Source organism: Labrus mixtus, chromosome 11, assembly GCF_963584025.1.
Source record: "Labrus mixtus chromosome 11, fLabMix1.1, whole genome shotgun sequence".
Lineage (NCBI taxonomy): Eukaryota > Metazoa > Chordata > Actinopteri > Labriformes > Labridae > Labrus > Labrus mixtus.
In genome coordinates this window covers 26,761,358-26,779,671 of record NC_083622.1, presented here as the reverse complement: position 1 = coordinate 26,779,671, position 18,314 = coordinate 26,761,358, and the positions used below count along the sequence as shown (strand labels likewise).

The window sequence follows — 18,314 nt, the reverse complement described above, 5'->3', positions numbered from 1 at the left end:
ACTGTATCAGTGAACATGGGACTGGGCTGGGCCAAAGTGCTGCTAATTGGCTGTTTAGTTGGGAAGTTGAGCCAGTTGGTTAATTAGAGATTCTGAGACGTTTGTAGAGCCACCAAAACACACGACACGTGCGGAGGCTGGAGAGGAGAGGAGAGGAAGAAAAGGGTCCTTGGCCCAGTTAAAGGGGCAGAGGTCGAGGAGGAGATCTTAGAAGTACCCTTTAGCCAATGAGGGCTTAGATCAGGACAAACATGTTGGTACTAGGAGTTGTGTTGACTCAGTAAAGGTCAAGAAGTGCATGCCGCACTGAGAGGGATCGGCTGTGTCTCCTTAGCAATCTTTCCTTTCTCATCTTTTCTTTTTTACTCAGCCTCCTCATCAATAACCACTTCTTCTTTCTTCTTCCTTTCCGTCTTTTTTTTTCTTCTTCTTCCAGACAGCTTAGTTGTTAGCTGGAGCTGGATATGTACAGCGTGTCTGAATTGAAGGAGAAGGAGGATTGAATTATGGATGAGGTTTTATAGGAGCCGGCGGCCTGTCTGGTCCCATATTCACTGTCCCACACAGGAGGAGCAGCCCTGCCCGCGAGCATCCCCACCACACATCACTCTCAGGAGGTGTTTGTGTGTGTCACTGCTGTCTAAGTATAGCAGGTTTTTACAACATCATACTACAGTGTTACAACAATTGTGATTGCAAATGTACAGCAAACGTTCTAACGTGTTCCTCTTGATCTGAAAGACAGAAGTTAGCTGTATGCTAAGTAGTAGTTTTGATACCTTGTATTCTGTAAAGTATTTGAAGGATAAGTAGTGTTCATCTTTAAGCTCCAGTGAAGAGTTTCAGCTGGTTATGAAACAGACTGAAACTGAGACTGGTGTTTCTAAATGAGCGAAAGAAGCAAACGAGTGAGTGGATGTCAGAGGAGGGGGATTCACGGGGAGTGACAGGTACGACTTTTTAAAGATCAGGGTGACGTTTTTTTCATCAGAAAGAAACTACATATGCAAGTTCAGGAAAACATCAGGGAAAAGAAAAGAGGTCCTGCTTTGTCCAAAGTTCAACTATCTAAACCAACTCGTTAATGTTTAGGTTTATGTTGTAACTGTTCTTGTGCAATTGAACACCCAATTTTCCATGTTCGCAGTGCCACAATAAAGAATGTAGCATTAGGCTTCAAAGTCACTACAGGTTGAGTCATATTGCACCTATTTCACTTTGCAACGCTTACAGATTGTGCCCTACATAAGCCATCTGTAACTTTTTAAGAATAGTGCAACATAAGCAAGCGTCTAACATAACTGTGCAACACCACAGGAGGATTTATCGAATGTCATCAACCTGCTTCAGATTTTCTGACAGTGACAGAACTTGTCCAGAGGCTCAGACTGTCTGTGCAGGGACACTTCAAGTCATTGTTTACAGAGGGATCATTTGGCTTAAAGGTGGCCAAAACAATGCAGAGCTAACTTCACATGAGCCAGAAATATGCTGCCTCTACCTCTCCACACTGACTGAACTGGACTTGTCAGGCAAGCCTCTGCTAGGCCACTAAACGGCTGGGGGGGGGGGGGGGGGGGGCTCTCAGATTAGTGCCACGAGGAAGGGAAAATAATGGAAGATGAAACAAAAGGCTGTTTGTTGCGGCTGATGTGTGATAAATGCAGCCAGTTGGGGGAGTTTTCACGCTCATTGGAGCAGGTCATTATGCAGGATTTGCTGCTCGCTCGGCCCAGACCGGCCCTCTATTGGTTTACTGAGATGCATGCAAATGATGATGTGTGTTTTTCCCTAAACTGCTTAGCTGCTACCCCCCCCCCCCCCCCTCTCCAAAAAAAAAAGAAAAAAAAAAGACTAACACGCACCCCTCCTTGTTATGTCTCGTAGGACACACTGGCATTGAGCAGCAGCTTCTTAACTGTGATAACTCAACCAAAGCTTTGTGTGGAGTGTGTGGATGAAGAGTTAAACACAGAAAAACCTTTGGGTCCATAAGAGGGACAGTTAAAGGATGAAGGGAGAGAACAGGATAACAGAGATGTGTGTGTTGAGCGATCCATTCAATTTCATCTCTATATTGATTCAATTATCTAGGATTCAATTTTAATTCAGACAAATTACAAGCCAATCCATTTATTCATAGTCATCTTTTTTTTCATATTAAAGGCAGAATGTGCAACATTTAACAGCAGCAATCCAGTATATCCTCTGTAAATGTCTCTCTATGACTGTCTACAGTGAGTGAGAAGTGTGAGCCGTGCATGTAGCCGTGTTTACATGGACGGGACGGCCTTGTGTATAAAAGCTGTTTAAGTGAGAGACTAGAGAAAAGAAGAAGAACATACTGTACTCACTGCTTATTTTGATGTCATGTAAGCGTTTTGAGATCATGGTTTCCATTTCCATGTAAATTTCCATGCAATGTGAAGCTACGAGCTAACTAAAGAGCGCTACCATTAGCATGCTAACACAACAATGCAGCGCGAGACGAGGGCTGTGTCCGAAAGTGAGCATGGTCATACCCTATATAGTCCACTCAATGTATCCCACAATGCATTTTGAAAAGTAGTGTATGAGCGATGGTCACTATGCGAGCAATATATACCATCATGCATTGCGGTTCAAAAGATTTTTACGAGCAGAGAGTGGCGTTTGACTCGGCTGCTCTCAGACAGACGAGAGGAGCGACCAGCATGAACACAGAAACTCATTAAAGTTCATATTCAGAGCGTTTTACTGAAATCTATGATCAGTTTTAATAAAGATTAAAAGGGATGTTAGTTTGTCCTGATGATGATGACAGACGAGAAACCAGAGTCTGTGAGCATAAATAATTTAGTTTTGGTCCGAAAATATGTTTCATTATGTAAAATTCAATATTTTATAAGTATTTATTATTTGTAAATGTTTTCATGAAAACACACTCAGTACAATATGAGTTATCAGTGAAATTCATGCCGTTATTTACTGTTATTATTGATCCTCGGCCGTTGTTAAGCTGCGCATTTCAGTTGCGCGACAACAATGACGTTACTGTCAGCGGCCGGTGAGTGAGCGAGTAGTGTCCGAAATGTTTTTTAATTTTGCTGAGTGAGTGCACTGTATAGTCCACTGCATTAAACTCACTATATAGTGAATAGGGAGTAGGGAATGAGGGAGTGATTTCGGACACAGCCAAGGACAATTCTGTCCCCCGCTTGTGCTTAGTGCTTGATTATGGTGCAATCCAATTTGATAACTCTTTTGAAACAACAGTTTGTTTTGGTTTAGTGCGGGTGTTATCAAAGGTGGATCAAAAAGTCAAACATTCTTCCTTTAAACTAAAATACTGTATTTCACTGGAAGTTTGCAGCATTACAACTGTTTTTTTTTTACTTTGGTGAATTACATCACAACTACAATTGTGCATTTAGTATCATTTCTTACAGATCACAGGCCTTTAAATTAAATCAAATACAAAAAAAAAATAGTCTTTTGGCTGACTTAATGATATCACGACATCATTGTAAAAAGAGTGGATGTAACAAAGTATTATGTTGAAACTTGTGATGCACAACCCTACAAAGTTGTACGCTCATAACAATTAATGTGACTTGTCATGGTGAGCCATTCAATGCCTGATGAAGGTGAAAGGTGTTCCTCCATAAGGGAATTCTCCAATTAACACCCTAACACGGGCTCGTCTTCAGGTTTCTACATGCAGGTGTTCAACGGTTGTTTTTGTGTGGTCAGGAAAAATAGATATGAAGACAAAAAAACAAAAAAACCTTCCTGAACATGTACTCTGACTTCAGAAGGCCTCATTTGTTTGTGTTCAGTGCTTTATATATATTTGATCTTAACAAAGAGTAACAGGTGGCATCAGAAAACTGCACTTCATGTTTCTGTTACAATGGGTTTCATTATTTAGCTTGAAGTTATGGTTTCCTCCTTTCTTTACTGGTAAATGTATATATTTTAGTTTCCCATTAAGCCCACAAATCCCTCGTTGTTGACTTTGTGAGCTACAGCTCAAACAGCCTGCCTCTATGCGTTGACAGCATCAGCACAATAAGCCACGCTGTTAATCTGATTTTACATCGCACTGAACAGAATGACTTTTTTCATTAATGCCTATCATGTGAAGGCAACATACGGACGGTGACACAAAGATGCAGGTTCATCACTAATGCTGACGACTTGATGTCCTATAGGTGTTTTTTTATTTATTTTTTTAAACAACTGTGATGCATTGTTGTTTTTTTCTCCACATATTGTCCCACATAGAAACGTGTCACATTTAACACATTGTTATTAGAAAACAGATGTTGATTTTTATCGCCCGGTGTCTGTGGCTTCTTTTTCGAGAAAAGTCGACACGGGTGTCATATGCGCTGGGATACCAGGACAACATTTGCATGACATACACACCTGTCCTCGGCGATGCAACACGTCACTGTAACACAATACGCAAAGTAAAACTCAGGAGAGTAATGTTTCATTACGTGATGAACAGAAGGTGGAGGGGAGGGGAGCTGGGGGAGGAACACAGATGCATAACTTAAAGTAAAAGCCATCCAAACCCAGATTTGTTTACAGATTTGTTTAATCAGGAAAAATATATGCAAACAAATGAATTTGCCTGTGGTTGTAACTGTGTATTAAGATCATCACTTACAAGGCCAGGTCTCCTCTAGCCCTCTACGGTTACCATCCATCATGCATTATTAAGGAAAATAGAATCTGCATAAAGCAGAAACAATGCCTGGAAGAAAGTTGATTTATTTATTTATTTGTTTGTTTTATCTTTCAGGCACTCTGCAGCAGATCCAAGCACTCAGTTGCTGTAAGCTAATTACAAAGCATTTGATCTCCATGCCCCCAAGATGTGCAATTATAACCTTGGTTTAAAATTAGGGAAATATTTTACAATTAAAAATAGCGGCATGAAGATGTGCTGACGTAACTCATGGTGACATCTCACCTTTTTTCTGTGTGTGTGTGTGTGTGTGTGTGTGTGTGTGTGTGTGTGTATGTGTGTGTGAGTGTAACGTTGTGTTTGGTACTGAAGAGGACATTAGGCTGATCTAACACAGCCATTGCCCTGCAACCACAGCTGACCTTGCTGGAGGGAGATAACAAAGAAGGAAGGGAATATACCATTTCCCAAAGCTTCTCCACTTGTAGCATACATGCAGCATTTTAACTAGAAAGAAACTTCTGGTAGGGGGGGGGGGGGTAATTTAGCGAACTTGCAGCACTTTAAGGAACCTGTAGCTTTAGTGCAGCTGCAGTGTTATCTATGCAGAGATCACAGAGGCACTGCCACTTCTTTCCCCCGCCGTATCTCTCTGCAGATCGCACAAGGAAGACAATTGTCATTACCATTTTATTAAAATGTGTCCTATCAGCAACATTTCCGCCCCCTCACATATCTAACCCCCTTTTCCCCTTCTTTTCTCCTTATAATTCTAATCATCATTCCCCTCCATCACTTGCTGGGTCTAATTCCCTCTCTTCCTTCGTTTGCAAAGGACCTCTGCTTTCATCCTTGAGAAGGGCTTTAATTCGAAGTGCGACGCTGAATAAAGAAGGGAAGACGAGGGGAGAGAGAGAGAGAGAGCGCAGAAAGAGAAAGGGAGAGTGATACGAAAGGGAAGGAGCAGTAGCAGAGACGTTCGGGTGTCAATCAATCGGGGCGCGAGGGGGCTGCGAGGGCCCGTGACTAGGGTGCGTTTGATCTGTGTCTTTCAAAGGGGGAACAGCGGGAAGGGCCATCACAGATGATTTGGCTCTCGCTGCTGGCCCTGGTGCCACTCTGACAGAGAGCAATCACAAGCAGGTTAATTCAACATCTACCTTCTTAATCTTTTTTTCCCCTGTCTCTTTCTTTTGGTCTCGTTCTGTCTACTTAGATGAAGCACAGCTCTTTCCCGCTACCACCACCGCACACCTCCCCTTTTCCCCTCTCTTTTGAAAGAGAGAGAGAGAGAGAGATCACAAAGTGTACAGTCGATGCCTTCTCAAACTACCTTTTTGTCTGATTGCATCGGTCTTAATCGTGTGAAGAGGCTTGTTGATTGTCTGCATTCCAGCAAGGTTTATTAACATGTTGCTGCCATAAAGCAAAAGTCTTTGAACAAACTGTAATGCATCGATGAAAGCTAAGTGGCATGAGTAATTTCTCCTTGAAAAATCTGGTGCTGTGAAGACTTTTCACCATCAGCTGCATTTTTGGATCATTTCTTTAGCTGTCAGTCTCTGGGTTCATATCTGTGGTGTGGTGTGAGCAGAATATCAATACGAGCGTCAAGATGACATCTTGAAAACATGCTGCTTAACTTCACTGAAAGAAGGAGGATATATTTCCTCAGGATGACTGAAAGTTGACATGCAATCCAGACAATATCTGACCCTCGCTCATAAAACTGAAAAGTGATAGCCAAAATGTACTCGGCTTGCCAGAGCTGTGAGTATGTTGGGTCAATCGACAATCAAGTTTAAGATTACCACATAACCACAGCAGAGGCCTGAAAACAACCAAAGGTGAAACTAAGCAACAACTGAAACTTTGACACCAAAGGTCAGCCATGCTTAAGGACAAACAGAGGTGAGGGGTATTCTGATGTTAAAGGGTAAGAAGAAATGTAAAGGTGTGCTTTGCTAAAAGGTGAGAGGGTGAAGAGAATATGAAGGAGCAAGGTGTTTCTATGAGTAGGTGAAGGTAAAAAGGTTATGCAGGGAGGTTAGAGCGTGGTAGTGAAGGAGAACAAAGACAGAAGTGGGATGCTGGAATTTGGTTATATACCAAGGGATTCAAAGAAATAAAGTTTCCAGAGTCAGCAAAAAGACGCAACTCCAATCCATTAGTTTCAATAGAAAATAAAAGTGCAGCCACAATGCAGCCGTTTTCTAGGAAAGTCCCCTGCCTGGCCTCTTTCCTACGGAGCTCCCCTTCGACTCTACTGCTTTCATTTAAGGTCAAAGGGATAACAGGATAAAGGCTGTCCTCTCTGCTCCTGTGAAGGACAGACACTCTGCCGATTGGATTTGGTGGCCTTCAAGGACAAAGGAAGAACACTGAGATACAAAGGAACCAATAGAGGAGGAACAAGATTTCATCTGTCTCGATGGCCGTGAGTGATTGGCAGGGATGGCCGGGCCAGCAATCCGAGCGCTGGCTCTTTGTGGCTTGATGCCCTCTATCACCATTGAATAGCAAGACTTGATCCATCGACAAAAACACACTCAAGGGTCCTGGAGGATCTGACCTCTGTGGAATTATAGGGCCGGGGCCGGGGTGCAGGGGCAGCCAGGTGATTAAATTCAGAGGAATGGTTTCAAATGTTGATTTGTCGGTGTGTGTATACTGTATGTGTGAACAGATTATAAGGACAAGTAAGTAAACAGAAGGTGGTGAGGTCCAAATGCTTGAAACAGAGGGAAAAGAGTGGTGAAGATAACAATCTTTACTGATAAACTACGGGACTTCCACAAAGTTTTGTAAACTTAAAAAGACAGATTTAAAAACAATGGTTGAAACTGATAATGCGTTGGAAGCTGTTTTAGTCCCTGATATAGTTCAAATCCAGAAGAGAGGGATTCTACTTTCCATAATGAAAATCAAGAGCATCTAAACAGTCCAACAGTGATGGACGTGACATCAAAGCTTTTGGGAAGGCGTTAAAGACAGCACTTCATGAGCACAGCAAGACAAGCTGTAAACTTTGTAAAATCAACTGTTAAATGAACACAAACCATGAGGCCAGCAAAGAGGAGTGAAACAAACAAAGGGCAGCATGATGGCGGACAGTGTGAGGACAGCTTGACTCCAGTCTGTTGGCTGCTCTCTTCTCTGCTGTTGAACTCTCAGTGAAGTTGACTTAAACCAATTTGTGACTTGAAGGTGGTTTCATTCAGTTACGACATGCTCCTTTATCACCTGAGACGCAGACGAAGTGTGTGCTGGGACTTTTTAAAAGAATACTTAACTATGCCTGCATGTGAATCTAATAGGGTCGTCATGCTACCAGAACTTCTATCTTTGATACAACACTGGTAAAATCCAAACAATATCCATACCTGAATGACCAAAAGGCTGCCCATGCACAGCCTGAACACGTTCTCAGGTGCACACGGTTGCAGGAACAAACCACAAAAATTAAATCAAAAGTCTGTGTTTTGCACTCAATAAAATAGAGTAAAGTTATATTCAGTGTGCCACAGACTTTTGATGTAATAGTCATAACTGTTTCCATACCACAGTAACACAAATATAAGTCCTCTACACTAAATATTGGGTTTTTTCTTGTTTGTCATTGACAAAAAGTGCATGCAAAATCCTACACGCTGTCTTCATTGGACAAATACTTTGGCAAGATTGTCAATGACTTTGTGCATTTTAGACAGTGCTCTATCTCTTCCTCTAACAGACGCTTTCCTTTAAAATATGACTGAAGGTCTGTAGTTTTTTTTAAGGTTCTGTACTACATACATACTACTTTGATACTATCCATCATTAACATTATGGAAATTGCATTGTTTTAAACATGTATCAACAAGTATGTCGTTAAATCAGGCCCAATGGACAAATACAGATGTTTAAAGAAAGCAGAGTGAGAACTATTTAAAGATATAAAATTAGTTTAGTTTCCCTTTTCTCTTGTTGGACTCTGTCCTTAAACCGTCCATCAGATTCTTGATTATTTGGTGAAAAACTCATTTTAAATGTTTTGATTTCAAGTTGACTGTTTCATGCAGGTTATTTATCAGACTCTCTTAGTACAAACTGAACGTTCGGTTACCTGCATGAAGGTAGGCGAGGTCGGGATTCTCGATGTCAGAGTGGTTTTCCTTCAAGTGGTTGCGGAACTCCATGGGAGAGTTTGTGGCGTGGCTGCATTTGGGACAGTTGTACATCTTCACGCCTTCGTGTTTGCCCGTGTGGAGAATGTGCTTCCGGATGTTCTCAGCACAGTTGGATCTGAGGGAGACAAACAAAGATAAAAAGCCTAATTCCTTTCTGGAAATACATATAAAAATTTTTTAAAAAAGATTAAAAGATGAGTGTCCTAAGGGGTAAAACACAAGATAAACACTTGGCTATGTTCCCAAGAAAGGTTTACAGTACTAACATTTTATTTTGTTACAATGATCACACACGTTAACACACAAACCCCACACACACACACACACACACACACACACACACACACACACACACACACACACACACACACACACACACACACACACACACACACACACACACACACACACACACACACACACACACACACACACTCTTAGGAAGAAATGGCTGGGCTTTGGAGCTGAGGGAGCAGAGGTGTTTGGACAGACTCTCACATCATTTATTGCCTAAATACGTCTGTGCTATTACATACAACCACCCTCAACCACCAAACAAAAGAAAGATCGATTTCAGAAATACTAAAACCTGGCTTATTGCAAAACAAAATTTCCACAAACAAAAGCAAACACAAAAGTGAAGACTTTTTTATATTCTTTCATGTTCTCAAAGAGATCTGTTGTGCCCTTATGCATCTTTCACAACTGTATGACAGGTATAGTAAGAGTGTGGTGTGTGTGTGTGTGTGTGTGTGTGTGTGTGTGTGTGTGTGTGTGTGTGTGTGTGTGTGTGTGTGTGTGTGTGTGTGTGTGTGTGTGTGTGTGTGTGTGAGAGACGGTTAGTGAGACGGTTAGTGAGACGGTTAGTGGTCTATGGCCTGGTCAGATAGGGCAGGCCAAGTAGTGAGCTGCAGCAGGGTGTGCGATGTAATGATGTCAGCTCAGAGAGTCACACACACACACTCTCTCTGCTGATTAATGATGCTGCCTGACCTGCTCCCAGGCTCCATCTAAACCTGCACACACACACACGCACGCACGCGCACGCGCACACGCACACACACACACACACACACACGCACACACATACATAGACATAAAGAAACCACAGTTAGCACCAAAGTAAACATTTTATATCTGATACAACTCCCAGGTGCAACTACAGACCTGAATCCTTAAACACCCCCCCCCCCCCACACACACACACACACACACACACACACTGTAAGTGCACAACACAGCACATATATAATGCATCATGCAAGCAAGCATGTGCAGTGTAGAACACAGTCCATACACACACATAAACATACAGCATCATGTGTTGATGGATGGGGCACTCGTGCTCAGTTTGGACCTGACATTCTTGGACAGTATAATACGCAATTACTCTCCCTTATCACCTTGGCCAGGACAATAAAGCCTCACAGTGCCATAGCTCACGCCAGCTGAGGAGAGAATTTGTTTTCACTTTTGCAGAGATGCCTCTCTCCATCATGGGGTCCAGCCCAGGCTCCATTGGGAGGGGGGGCTTAAAAAAACGGAGCGGGCTCTCACTGGGTTCTGTTCATGCTGTATGAAAAACATGAGCCAGAGCCATTGTGGAGCCAGTGTGGGGCAATGGGGGCTCTTAGCAAAAACCATACACATAGCAATAGGTTGGAGGACACACTTGTGAATATAAAACACTTTTTAAAAGTTAGTATGTAGAACTTTGTAGATATATCTGTTTTACCAGATCACTACATATTCTGTATTAACATTGGGGGCGGAAGTAGCTCAGTCCGTAGGGACTCAAAGTTGTACTCTCCGAGTATTATCCAATACCCAACCGCTCTGGTGCGATCCCTGCATAGCAGTGTGTAGCAGCCGCACTCTGACATCGCTCCACTAATGCATGTCCACAGGTCTTGTTTGTGCATGTGTGTGGGGCCTGTGTGTGTGAGAAGCATGTGTCTCTAAATAACAAGTATAAGGTAAACCAAGGATTTCCCTCAGGGATTAATAAAATATGTTAAATTCAAGGAAGTATGACAGCATGTTTATGATGCATCTATGGATTTTTTTGAACATGGTATAAAGATATAATTGTACTTTATGGTTATTGGTGAGGTCATAGTGGGTAGTGGTAAGGTCACTGGTGGGGTCTTAGTGGTTATTGGTGAGGTCATAATGGGTAGTGGTGGGGTATTGGACTGCATCATATTGTTCCTAATATTTCGCCCCTTTATTTATGTTAAAGGAGTGGGCCAAATTTTTAGAACACCTTTTGAAATAACACACTCCTGTACACCAACACCCCCCACCCACTATGACCTCAATAATAAATAAAGTATAATTATCAGCTTTCCGACGATGTCAACCAAAACTTAATATATTTAGACGCTTTAGAACTGATGCCAGAGCTTTCCTATTTGATTGCATTTGATTAGAGAGGTGGTCATGATGTTAGGCCCGACTGATGTTTATCTAGTTTATTCAAACTTTTACATTTGCTCTGGTTTCTTTATTCATGCAGAAGAATCACACAGTTAGCGTGAAAACCCATAGAAAAGTGTGACAGATTTGTAGAACCCAAAAAAGTTTTTAAAAAGTTAAAAAGATGTCATAATGTTTGCCACGTTTGATTCACATGTGACACATTAAAACACATCAGTTATCAAATTAAAAATAGTTGTTGGAGAGACCTTCACTAAAGTCTGATATATTGTTTGTTGATTTTTAAAATACTTGGGACCAAAGTTGAGTTTGAAAAACACAGATTGCAAAGAATGTCATTGATGGATGATAAATAGACATACACCTTAATATGTCCACGCATTTTTAATCCTTTATCCAGTAAACTGGCATGAAGTGTTGCGTTTATATAATCAGCCATTAATAGCAAATGTTTAACTGGTTCACAGAAAAGTCATCATCATGTCATCTGTTGACTTTTTTTTCTGCGTGATGAACAGAAAGACGGACTGAAGATTTCAAACTGTCACATGCTCATTAATTACAATAAGTCATGCAGCTAAGAAATGCATTAAATACTAAAAAGTGATTTCTTATTCTAACGCGGGAGCATAAATAGATGAAATTTGAAGCGGAGCTAAAAGGTTCTAAAGAGAGCGCGGGTGGATTCCTAGGGGGGCCATGCTATCTCTCAGATATGTTAATGGAGTAATTGTCATATTAAAACAACACAACGTGCGTTTAGGAGTCAGCAGGTGTCACAGTTAGTGAAAGCCCACACCAGCCCTCCTACTATACACTGTATTAATTAGTCCAACACTGTTTCAACTTCCTCCACCATCCGCTCGCTCACCCTGGGAATCAGCCATACTGATGCTCAACGGATACATCACCCCTTCCCTGCCTCTTCCTGTCTCTCCCCGTTATTTGAGCCATTTCCATATTCTTCCTCCTAACCCGTGTATGGTAATGGGACAGGTATAATTGAGAGGCGCTTCGTTAGAGGAGATTTAAATGTGCTTCTTTGTGTGTGATAAGAGTTAAGAGGAGGAGGGGGAGGGGGGTTGGTTCATTTGGATCATCGGTGCTATTTGGATCTTATTCTGGCAACTCGGCCCGGCTATCATCATTAACGCCTCCCTCTCCTCCCTCATCACTCCCTTCACTTTACAAGGTCGCAAAACCTCCCCGGCACTGACAGCAAGCGAGTCATCCTCAAAGAGGATATCACTTTCCAACAGGTAAGACTGAAACGTGAATGCAGCAGCATTCAATAAACAATATTAGTCCCAGTGGGTTGGTAACTTGGCATGAGTCAGAGGCTACATATCAATTAGACCGTTTAAGATGCCACAGAGACTTTAATGAGAGAAAAAAAAAATCCTCATTGTGAACAATAGCAATGATTGCTTAAACAATGAGGTAAAGAAGTTTTTTCTGCTTGCATAAATAGCTGCAGAATATTCTATAAGACATCATTAATTGACAGCCCAGGACATTCAGTGCAATATCATTAGAGTATTTTTACCACTATTCCCCTACTATAATTACCACCCCCCCCCCCTCTATTATTATCTATCTCTGTCTGAGTAGGGAGATGAGTGGCATTTGATAGATCATTCACTCCCTACTCATTTACATGTATTTGAGGAGCAGCCTTGATGGAGATCACATTTTATCAAGCAGAAACCATTGATGTCTTCCATTACATTTAATACGATTATTTCAATAGGTATAATTAATATGTAAACCTGTAAACTATTAAATATTGTCTATGAGCAGGAGCTGTCAGTCACACATAAAATGTCTTAACAACTGCAGTGTGTTGTATTTCATAAGCCTGGCTGACACTGAAAGGTCAAATGTGCTAACTCATCTGGTAGCTCCTTATCGTGGTCAGGCCACCAGAGACGTCGGGGGGTTTTAAACATGTATTCACAGTGTTAAAGCAGGGCGGAGGCGAGGCCCCTCGCGGCTGTCTGGGGGCCCCCGCTTTCAATTCCTCATCTTCACATTAGTGAGCCAGCGGGGCGTTTCCCCAACCTCCCTCCTTCTCTACCCACCTTGCCCCCCCCTCCCTTTCTTTGCCCTCTGGACCTCTTACAACCCCCAGGGCCACCAAAATGTTAATTGGGCTTCTAATTTACTGTTTCATTTGCTCCTATCTGTAATGATCATTAAGTATCAGCACAGGAACAATGGGGCCGGGGAACATTTGGCTCAATCTATGTGCAGTATCTTTGTGATAGGCCCCGTGTGGTGCTTTGAGATGGGACCAAAAACTGCCCTCAGGTTAAAAAAAAGAACAGAACAATCTGCAATTCTATATGATTAACTATTCAATGCATACCTTTTTTCAAAGGCATATAACCTAAAAAGACTAATTAGACACTATAATACAGTTAATAAATGTATGTACAATTGTGTTGTCAAAGCTCCCTGTAATTATGTGCTGACTTCTGGGGTTAAATGTTCCATGAGTTTGAGAATTTCAGTTTTCCAGGATTTAAATCTTTGGTCAAAACAACGATACACAACAATATCTGGCTGATTTCAAGTTTGAGTAGCTGACAGCAGTTTGCTGAGGAAACTGATGATAAAAATGTCAAAGAAAAAGCAGATTATTAACAACAGAAATCTAACAGAGCTCCCTCATGTGAACATGGTGAGGTATCAGTGAACATCACCAGATCGGTTGATCACAATGTTGAGAGCAGCATAATGATGTCAGCAGAAAGGGTTGACGACCTCCCGGCCTTTGGTCCCATCTACTACTCCATTAGACGAGAAAAATTGAGCACAGGTTCTTGTCCCTTTGTGTCTGACAACATTTTTGTGGACACATCTTTTCTTTACAAATGCACCCTCTAAATGTCAGTGAAATAATACACTATTGACTATTGACAAAGTTATTTGGTCGTTTGGGTTCAAACATTACCGTGTTGTATTCTAAATTTGTTCAAAGTTGTATTATCAACTGATGACAGCCCTAGGCCGAAGCATGAGCAGCTGTACTCACATGTTCACAAGATCACATGAGAACACAGGAGAACTCCAAGATGACGGGGGAATGAAGAGAACATTGTGTGTTGTCTTGTCTGTGTGTTTTGTTGTCTTTGAACTCCATATGAAGTGTTTTGAAGATAAATGACACACTGGTCAATTGTTGATTGATACAGTGAAGGGATAATTGATCACTTCAGGTAGAAGTTCAGATCATTCTTTGATAATTGCAAAATTGGTTGTCAGGCTATAATTATCACTTCTCGTCTTTTCATCCTTTCTAAGTTGGACTGCTTACAAAAATGACTGGATCGCTTCACCGCAGCGGAGCAGGTGTAGCAAGCTGCCCAAATGACTTTGTCACAGAGGGGAAAAAAGGAATTGAACAGTACATCTAAAACCAATGATGGGTTTGAGATCATTCCCTTTCACACTCCTCTGCCACAACCTGACGAGGAAGCACAGGATGAGATCGAGTGAAACAGAGAGAGAGAGAGAGAGAGAGAGAGAGAGAGAGAGAGAGAGAGAGAGGGATGGAGATGTGCAACGCCAGCCAAAACTTTTTCAATTTCACCGACAATTTCCTGTGTAATTACTGATGTGGTATGATGGTGTTTTAATGACAGGGACCTGCCAGTGACAGTGACATTGTGTGTGTGTGTGTGTGTGTGTGTGTGTGTGTGTGTGTGTGTGTGTGTGTGTGTGTGTGATCTAGCTGGGCCTGTTGATGATGGTAGAGTGATGAGATGGAGCCATGCTGTGAAGATTAGACCTGCCTGCCCCCCACCTCTTCCACCCACACACACACACACACACGCGCACACACAAAACCTCAAGCATTAACGCACCCCTCCAAACTACCCTGCTATGCCACCTGCTATCTCCCCATCACCCTCACTCACTTGTATAACACCCACTGCCCCTCCTCCCCCCCTCCTCCCCAACCATCAACCCCCTGATCATCAGTGCCACGTTGGTGGCCATCAGCGCCACCAACCATGGGCAGGGCAATGAGCCGGTACCTGTAGTCGCACCAGGGGCAGCGGTATGGTTTCTCCCCGGTGTGAATCCTTTTGTGCCGTGATAGGTGGGACTGCGTGGTGGAGGCAAAGTTGCAGAGCTTACATTTGAATGGTCTCTCTCCTGTGGGTGGACAGACAATGATGATGAGACCAACATAAACGTTTTAATTGACCAATGGTGTTATCACACATGCAAAACAACTCCTGAAAACTCCTAACATTTCCGACGTGAGCTGTGAACACAAACAGCTTCATTTTGTCCTCCTTTAACTTTACACAGAACTTTTCCTGCCGAGCCCCCCTCGTACGTTTTCTGTCAGTCAATGAGGCCCGTTGTGAGGTGCATGTGTGAACAAGCAGCTCAGGAAGATTTCAGGGGTAGTCGGTCTGAAATGTTCTAGAGATTTTCAGGAGTGCACATCTGAAAACATATTAACACACGGGGACAGAAACATATAGAAAGTTTTTCTAAGGAATCAACTAACATGGTTTGGCTAATAAAGGACCATTTTACTGGCATATTTAATCCAAATGAAGGACTCAAGTAGTTCATAACACAATGTTGGATCAACTACCTAAAAAAAATGACAATGCATATTTTCCATAAACAAAAAGCCATATTTAGTCCTGGATCTACAAAAGCTACTTTGCTTACTTGTTTTGAACACTGCATTGGCATTTAATTTACAAAGTGTCTAAACAAACTGTGAAATGTTGGATGGGAGTTGCAGTTTGAGTAGACGCACTTTAAGCTGCCACAGGTTGCCAAGTTATCGGGTTTGTGTTTACTGCTGAGATATATTTGAAAGCCTTTGGGCAGTCATGCCTCCATTTTTTTTTTTATGTGAACACTCAAAGTAGTGAAATTAATATTAAAAGACAAAAAACCTGAAATGATGAGCAGTAATTTAAATTGTAAGATATATAAATACCCATCTATCCTTTTTAAAGATTAACATATAAGAGCAAATACATTTTAAAAAAGGAACGGTCTTGAAAGGTCTAAGTTGAAGTGACAGATACTTCAGAAGTATACATTTAGCTGATACGTACGCAGATAATGCTTTTCAAGTCAGCTCACATTTTTTTAAATACTAGTTTAATGTACAAAAAATATTCGACATTAAGAGGATGAAGGAGTACAAGTCTGTGGCTGTTAAATGTTATTTTGTCACCTCTGGTGTTATCTGTCAATCAGCAGGATGTATTTCAACAGTAAGAATTCATGTCCATAAAAGGTGATTGATAAGACAGGCAATATCTATTCATCGTTAAGCATCAAATATCATTGGAGAGTTGTAAGGGTGTTTTTTTTTTTTAACTTAACAGCTTCAAGAAAATCAGAGTTTAAAACCTTTAAAACCTTAGTAAAAGAGAGCTGCTAAACTAGAAACTTCATACATTAGTAGATGGTTATTCAATTGAAGTGGTGTTGTTAAAATACTGATTCAGTGACAACGATTCCATTAAAAAAAAGTTTTGGGCATTGAAAGAGAAATATTAAAAGGGATGTCAATATGGCTGCTGCTTGCCACAAACTTAAAGACTGTGACAGTAGCTTTAAAAAAAATCTGAATCAGTCAAACTTTGACAGGAAAACTCTGTCAGGCAGGGTGGCTCTATCATTTGAAGCTGTGTGACGACAGATTTGAATATCCAGCTAAATCAGTGGAATTGACACATGTCAACGCAGGAGACGAGGCCAGACATTGGAGGTTTCAGGGAAAAAATGGCAGAAAAACTGAGGAGCAAACAAAATGAATTATGAAAACCTAAATGAATATTTATAACAGATTTCTTGATCCTTGGACGCCTGCCAGACAACGGTTAAGAACAGTTTTTGTTTCACTATCCCAGCCCCCCCCCCCAAAAAAAACCAAAAAAAACCCACCTTGTTATTGACAGCCTATCTGAAAAATGCAATTTCCCTAAGCGACAGAATGACATGGTGAAATGATAACTTAAATTAAAAATCTCAGATTCAGTCAGCCATACTGGTACACATGCCTATCACTGACAGCAGCATGTCACACTGATGTCCCTGTGTGTGTGTGTGTGTGTGTGTGTGTGTGTGTGTGTGTGTGTGTGTGTGTGTGAGAGAGAGAGATAGAGAGAGAGTGAGAGACAGACAGGCAAAAAAAAAAATACTGTGACTGTTCAGATCCTGAAGTGCCAATCACTGAGTGAGATTCTAAAGGTCAATACAACAATGTGTGTGGGCGCTTAAACGAGTTGAAGACATGAGTTCATGATGTGTGTCGTGATGCTCACCTGTGTGTTGGCGTCTGTGTTTGGTGAGGGCGTGTCTCGTGCCTCCAGCGAAACCACACAGGTCACACAGATAAGACTTCTCTCCTACAGAGACAGATTGAGAGAGGGAAGAGAGAGCATGAGGGTCTTGTAGGGCGGAGAGGAAACAAATCATGGTAGACATCTGGTTACAAAGTAATATTGAAACATATCGAAAAAGGAAAGAAGCAGCTGAAATCATTTTGCTAAGTGAGATTTACTGACTTTTTGTTTGTGCCTTTATCGTAGAGATAGGACAGTGGACAGAGCAGGAAATCAGGGAGAGAGAGAGAGAGAGAGAGAGAACAGGGAACGACATGCGGGAGAGGAGCCACAGGTCTGATGTGAACCGGGGGCCGCCCGCTTGGAGGACTACATCCTCCGCACATGGGGCGAGCGAACAACCACCGCGCCAGCTGCGCCCAATATCACAGTCATTCTGTGTCGAGCTACGGACTAACGAAAGCTAACATGTGCTAACATTAGCTAACATGCTAGTGCTCAAGGGCGACATCTACTGGATCAAAAAGTCACACATTCTTCCTTTAACTTCTCGATGCTCATTTGGATCAAATATATTACGGCACTCCATAGGCAAGTAATGCTGCAACTAACTAAGATATTAACAAGAGTAGTTTTTGTCTTTTTTCAGTTTTTTTTTCTGATTAAGCTAAACAAAGCTTAGTTTAATTAATC

At 41.7% G+C, this 18,314-nt stretch overlaps 1 protein-coding gene across 1 annotated transcript in view; it reads right to left on the bottom strand.

The window, feature by feature from the left end:
• The window catches only part of znf407 (zinc finger protein 407), a 158,791-nt gene that overhangs the window by 37,222 nt on the left and 103,255 nt on the right, over positions 1 to 18,314 (bottom strand). The window contains exons 7-9 of the mRNA XM_061051142.1: positions 17,601 to 17,684; positions 15,330 to 15,450; positions 8,784 to 8,962 (exon numbers count right to left, since the gene is read on the bottom strand). Of these exons, the coding sequence (XP_060907125.1) occupies positions 8,784 to 8,962; positions 15,330 to 15,450; positions 17,601 to 17,684 (384 nt within the window). The remainder of the gene's footprint in view (positions 1 to 8,783; positions 8,963 to 15,329; positions 15,451 to 17,600; positions 17,685 to 18,314) is intronic.